Consider the following 7,281-nt stretch of genomic DNA (forward strand, 5'->3'; position numbering starts at 1 on the left):
CCTCCAGGTTAATTGATCTACCCCGACACCCAGAGTTTCCTCGAGGACGCCGTCGATCTTGCTTGCCACTAATCGCCTATAGAACGCAAAGAATTTGGAGAAGGTGCAAAAAATATTTTTGGACGAAAATGTTTTCCACAAATGGTAACTAACACCTAATTCCTTCCCCTTTTCTTTGTCTCTCGGGTGATGATAGCAATTACGAAAGCCCGCCGATGACTCTCGTCTCATGAGACGAGTGTAACAGAAAATATTTACCAAATAAAGTACCAACCAGGTACTGAGGTTGATAACCCATACCCTATTCCAGCCCTTTATGTTCTGAATTCAAATTCCACCGGGGTCGACTTTGCCTTTCGTCCTTTCAGGGTCGATTAAACAAGTATCAGTTAAACCACAACATTTCTGGCCTTGTACCTATATAAGAAAGGAGATTTATTTCCCCAAATTTCTAATCTTGCATCGACATTAAATATAATTATGAGAATCGGACGGTGGATCATTGGTAAAAAGTGCAGTGAGGTATTTAGTTATGGCCCTTTAAGTTCCGAGTTCAAATCCTGCCTATGCCGACTTTGCTTTTCACATGCCCGGGACCGATAAAATATAATACCAATTAGTAGATGACCATCTCCCACGACATTTCCGATCCTTGTACCAACTTTACAATCTATTATTTTATAAATATTTCCTTTTATACAGCGAAAACTTTTCTTTATAACCAGTCATCAGGGGGAACACAACTGCGCATGCGCTACACTAAGCTACTTCCTTTTCCTTTACCATATTCTCTCATTCCGAATATCTTTATCGGTGTCTTCGATGTAAGTGAATCAATATCCTTTTATTTGTTTATCATCGAAATTTAAAGTGACTTTTGTGTTGTATGTATTCGATTTCTCTATCGTTCCCAAATAATTTTGTCTCCGTTTATGACATGAATTTAATCTTTCTTTTTGTCCCGAATCTCAAAAGCATGAGCCGCGAGCTCTGTGTCTCTCGTGTCTTTATAATAACCATATATGTCTACATGTGCACCTTCGAAATAGAAATAGAAATGCTTTGTACCAATAATTCATTCTGGAATGAACTTAGATTTCATCTGACAATAACCTAATATAAATCCTAATATTGCCAAACAATTAAAAGCTTCAATTATTGTTAAATCTTGCAAATATCTGATGTTTTTTCAATTAACTTTTAACAATCAACTTATTAGAAATGACGAATTTATATTTTTTTTTTATCCTAACAAATGTAATTCATGGCGATTATTAAAATTTTAATCTAAAATCTCTTTTACTGATTCTGTAATTTTTCAAAAATTATTTTGTCTTGGTTAACGAGGTGCAAGGTGCGAATTAAATAGCTTCACTTTAGCTAATTGTCACCAGTGTTTTTTGGAGGACGTATATATATATATATATATGTGTGTGTGTGTATATATATATACCCCTCCATCAGCGCAACGCATTATTTAATTTACATTATATACATATATAAGACGACTTTCTGCCAATGATCAAGGGAATTGTTAAGATAACTACATGTGGTAATGTTTGTAGTTTTAGATCCGTATCAACCCTTGATTGAGCAAAAACTAGTCGAAGACTTTCCAATCGTGACAATCTCCTCTTTATTACCACATACTGTACCTGGGACCACATTAATTCCGTTGTTAACCTGATATTCCTCAAACAACTAAAATTATCAGCTTATATATTAGGAAAGATTAAAAATGGTTGCATGGATGTTTTTCGGGCTGGTACGGTTATAATAGGACAATTCGAGCGTTATATACAGGGCATATAGGCACGCAGCCGGATTCCCTGTCCTTCAAATCGGGGCTACATACAGCCTTAGTTGTCCCCTTGTGTCTGTGCTATGTTTTCATCATTCTAATTTTCCGCTTACTTGATATGTACACCATTGGGAGGGCATGAATGCCAAACAGTCTTTCGTTTTCTTCCTCTTATAAACCTTTCAGCATTCGAGATTCAGTTTTCTCTAGAAGCAGATCGATCTCCGTTGAAGTTACATTAATTATATCCAGGGTCATATATATATACTGGCAACTCGATTACAGCTTGAGGTAGCAGAATTATTAAAAGCCGGATCTAGTTTCAACTCCCGGAGTTCGAATCCTGTCGGACTCGCTTCGCCTCATACCTATGGAATTACCGAAGTAAATTAGCAGTTATACAATTAATTATTTCTAATTATTTGAAACAAGAGCACATTTTCTATGAGATTGGAACGACATAGTTCGGTGTTAATTACTTTTCTTTAAGCAACTTAGCGCACGATTAGTCTTACCTGGATCTTCCCGCCGTTCGCTACAATAACATCTTTGTTACACCTGGCTAACTATTCTCATCTACTAACATGGTTGACCAATATTTTATTGGCTCCGATACCGAAGTGCATGTCAGGATTTACAGATATTGCCCGGGTAATAATTATGAATGAGGGCTCCAGGCTTTTTGAGGAAGGGGGCCATCCAATCTATTAAATCGATCCTATAATAAGTTTATCGATTCCGGAAGGCTTTAAAATGATCGAGACAACAAGGTAGCTTTTATGTGGGTGCTCGGCCTGCTAGGAATAGCAACCAAATCTTCCAATTATACCCTTGTTTATTTTATTCCATATTGTATTTCTCAGCACGTCCTTTTTGTGTCTAGCTTTTTTCTTTTCACTCTAATAAACGGTTGGTTTATCTTCTGTTTCGATTGGTCCTGGGACTTGATACTTGTTATTTTAACCTCCGAAGAGTGAAGGTTTAAGTTAACCGCGACAGGAGGACAACTGGAATAATATAGGGCACTCTATCCAATTCTGTCAACTCAACTTGATAAGACAGCTTACTGTCCCCTTGATTTATAAGAGGGCATTGGATGAAGTACATGATTACGGTTGGAATGTCTTCGATCGTAAAATCTTCTCATCAGGTCTTAAACCGAGATTCCTTTGATGTAACCGAGGATCTAACGATTGTCATCTCCTACCTTTAACAGTGAAGTTAACATTAACTTTTAAACTTCATATTATTTTGCTGAAATCTATTTCTTCAGAGGTATAATTAGACAAAACAGCTTTCTTTTCCCACTTTCCACAAACTTCGTGGTATTGTTACTGCTACTTAGATTAATGTTACTCTGTAATATTTACCTGAACAAAGGGACCGTAGTCACGTGGGCATCTATTGTTGCAGCTTACCTGATTAACAAGCATGTATTAGTTTTTGTAATGAGGGAAATAATTCTCAAAGATACAACAATAAATAATTCAACAAAGGACATTTAAAATACAGTGCGTAAGGCACAGACATAGCTGTGTCGTTAAGAAGTTCACTTCTTAACCACATGTGGTTGAGAGTTCAGTTCTGCTGTACAGCATCTATGGGGAAATGAATTTGGTGAATGGAAACTACTGGAAGTCTTGAGTGAATGTGCATGAATGTTGATATTCCACTGCTGTCACTGCTTGAGTGATGAAACAATGATGGCCATCCAGTCTGGTTTCAAAGGTTTCTGTAGGGGTTGGTGACAAGAATTTTTAACTGTAGTATCTTACTCATCTAACTCATGCTAGCATAGAAAAATGGAGGTTAAATGAACAAATGAATTAACTGGAGTTTTCAATATAAGCATGTATATAAAACCATCGATGTGAAGAGATTATTCAGTAGTAAAATTACGAAGCAGTAGGGACGATGATGCGTAAAAGGCACCCACTACACTCTTGGAATGGTTGGTGTTGGGAAGGGCATCCAGCCGTAGAAACTGGAGCTTGGTGCAGCACTCTGGCTTACCAGTTACAGCCAGGCTGCCCAACCCATGCCAGCATGGAAAGTAACATCACCACACTATTGGATAGTGTTTCGGTGACCATGTGGTAAGAAGTTTGCTTCTCGGCCACATGGTTCCAGATTCTGTCCCACTGCATGTTACCTTGGGCTAGAGTCTCCTGCTATAGCCTTGGGCATACCCATACCTTTTGAGTGGATTCGGTACACGGAAACTGAAGAAGCCCATGTGTGTGTGTTCCTCCACTGCTTGATACGCTGTTGGTGTGTTTACATCCCTGTAACTTAGCAGTTCAGCAATAGAGACCAACAATAAGTACCAGGTTTAAAAAGATAAGTATTGTGGTTAATTCATTTGAATAAAACTCTTAAAGGCAGTGCTCCAGCATGGCTGCCGTCTGATAACTGAAACCACTCAATATATTGTAGCTACAATTTTTTTTATCTGTATTAGTTTTTTTGTTTAAATCTCTAAATGGTAGAATAATTTTGTAAGATATTCCCACAACATTTCCCTCTTGGAAATTAGCTTTTTGTACTTTTGGTTACTTGACTTTTTTTATTAATTGTTAATGAGAAAATAATTAATCTTTTAATAACTCTCTGAACGAGGTATAAACAGTAGCTGCACGACAACATGAAGTATATTTGCCACTTAAATGTGGCTAACCCCTAAGGGTAAATGGTACTGTAGCTTGTAGCCCCAGAACATCTCCTCCAGCTGGCTATTGATACACTTTCTGTGCCCTGTAGGTATTGACTTCCCTTTGCAAATACCTACAGGGCACAGGAAATGTGTCAATAGCCAGCTGGAGAAGATGTTCTCCTGGGGCTACAAGCTACAGTAGCATTCACCCTTAGGGGTTAGCCACATTTAAGTGGCAAATATACTTCAAATTAATCTTTTGTTATGGGGAAAACGTCCATTATCTGAAACATCACTGGAAGACAATCTTTTTGATTGTCTAAGCTTTTGTTAAGAGATTCTTGTTTTTTTTAATTTCAGTAACATCATCACCATGCCAACAGAAGCAGTGGAGAAACCTGTCCAAAACACCAAGAAAGAAGAAGTTGAGGATGATGATGATGCTGATTCAGACTCCAAGTCTGATGACTCTTTACCAGAATTGCAAGAGGATGGTGCCGGCACATCACAGCAGAGCCAGGTAATAATATATTTAGATGCCTTTTATTTCGTATTTTACATATTCGTTGTCCAGCAACATAATTTGAAATATTTGATTCAGGAGTTTGAAAATTTGAAAGCTTTATTTAACTGACTGGTGTATATAAGCAATGACCATCACCACAGAATTTAATAAACAGCTTGTATAAGATTAATATTTGTGATAAAAGCAGCAAATTTTTTTTCTGTTTATTGAAATGCTTCTGTTTAATGACACTATTGTCTCTCTCGTACCTGAGATTGATATCACTGGTGCTTGATTATGATGAAGGTTTCAGTTGATCTGATCAATGGAAAAGCTACTTTTGAAATTAATTTGTAAGTAGCTGAGCACTCCTCCGATGTTGTTGTTGTTGGCACTGCGTAGCTTACGACGTCGAGGGTTCCAGTTGATCCGATCAACAGAACAGCCTGCTCGTGAAATTAACGTGCAAGTGGCTGAGCACTCCACAGACACGTGTAACCTTAATGTAGTTCTCGGGGATATTCAGCGTGACACAGTGTGACAAGGCTGGGCCTTTGAATTACAGGTACAACAGAAACAGGAAGAGTGAGAGAAAGTTGTGGTGAAAGAGTACAGCAGGGGTCGCCACTCTGCTGGAGCCTCGTGGAGCTTTAGGTGTTTTCGCTCATAAACACTCACAACGCCCGGTCTGGGAATCGAAACTGGGCCATTGCGCCTCCACACTCCTCCGATACATGTACCTTTAATTTAGTTCTCAGGTAGATTCAACAGGACACAGGAAGTGACAAGGCTGGCCCTTTAAAATGGAGGTATTACTTATTTTTACCAGCTGAGTGACCTGGAGCAACATGAAATGAAGTGTTTTGCACAAGGAGGCAACGCACTGCCAAGTATTGAACTCATAACCTTTGCGATCATGAAAGCAAATACTTAAACCACTAAGCTACAAACCTTTATAGTTTCTTTGGCCTATCCACCATTGTATAGACAAAGTAAGAAGTTGTGAATTTGCATTGATGACAGGCCAGAAGAGCTGGCATCAGCCATGTTCGGATGGTGCTTTTTACATGCTACCGGCACGGGGGTCACAGCTACAATTTCCATTTGATTTGATTTTGATATATACATAAATATATATAGATAGATAGACATGACATGGGTGGATAGGGGGTTATGTGAATAAGCTGATTTAATTTTATATGTAATATAGACATCTATCTGCCTTATTTGAGTGTTAATTATCTATCTTTAATTAATCTTCATTACAATTATCTTTTGGTTGCAGGTTGCCCAAGTAGCTGGTCTTCAGGAGGAATTAGTTAGTAAAGCTAAACAAAGCCGAAGTGAGAAAAAAGCTCGGAAGGCAATGTCGAAACTTGGTAAATAACGTGTTTTTATTTCAGTTACAATTTATATGTAAGTTACCATATCAAGCGTCATCATTTTAACTGCTATTTTTAGTGATATTGTATATATTGGTCGGTAAATGCAGCATCTCCAGGTTGTTTAAGCCCTTGCTGGTGCAGATTCAGCAAACCCATGATTAAAAGCATTCCTCATGTGACCATATCATTTTTTTTTGTATACCTATGACTACATAGATGCGCCCTGTCTAAAAACATCAGGATTTGATGTGAAGAAATTTGACTTGGTCCGTGTTTCTCAATGTGTTCCATGTTGTATCAATCATAATTGTTTAATGATTGAACATTCAAATCTGACCCCGTTTCTCCCCATTTACATTTCATTTATGTAACAGGCAGTTTCCTGTATCATCCCAATGTTACTCTGTCATCCGTCCAATGACCAAACAATGAAAATTATCTCCCTAATATATCAGTTAAATCAGGTGGGTGAGCTGGCAGAATCATTAACACACCAGGCAAAATGCTTAGCAGTATTTCGTCTGCTTTTGTTCTGAGTTCAAATTCTGCCAAAATCGACTTTACTTTTCAACCTTTAGGTGGTGATGAAATAAGTACCAGTTGAATTCTGGGGTTGATGAATCAACCCCTCCCCCAAAATTGCTGGCCTTGTGTCAGAATTTGGAATCAATATATCAGTTAATGTATTTGATAACTCCATTATTACTTTAACAATTTACAATCTGTCTCTGTAGTTATCAAAGTTGGGTGTACAGTAATATTAATTATTTGCGTTAGTGACACTGTATTGTAGTTTTGCTGTGTGGTAAGAAGCTTCCTTATCAACCACATGGTTCCGGGTTCAGTCCCACTGTGTGGCACTTGGGCCGAACAAAACCTTGTGAGTGGATTTGGTAGACGGAAACTGAAAGAAGCCTGTCGTATATATATGTGTATA

At 38.0% G+C, this 7,281-nt stretch overlaps 1 protein-coding gene across 1 annotated transcript in view; it reads left to right on the forward strand.

The window, feature by feature from the left end:
- The first annotated feature begins 719 nt into the window (after positions 1-719).
- Positions 720-7,281, forward strand: part of LOC106884019 (nascent polypeptide-associated complex subunit alpha) — a 13,598-nt gene continuing 7,036 nt past the window's right edge. Inside the window, exons 1-3 of the mRNA XM_014935196.2 lie at positions 720-824; positions 4,815-4,974; positions 6,245-6,338. Coding sequence (XP_014790682.1) covers positions 4,828-4,974; positions 6,245-6,338 — 241 coding nt within the window. The 5' untranslated portion in view covers positions 720-824; positions 4,815-4,827. The remainder of the gene's footprint in view (positions 825-4,814; positions 4,975-6,244; positions 6,339-7,281) is intronic.

This window comes from Octopus bimaculoides, chromosome 3 (genome assembly GCF_001194135.2).
Source record: "Octopus bimaculoides isolate UCB-OBI-ISO-001 chromosome 3, ASM119413v2, whole genome shotgun sequence".
Lineage (NCBI taxonomy): Eukaryota > Metazoa > Mollusca > Cephalopoda > Octopoda > Octopodidae > Octopus > Octopus bimaculoides.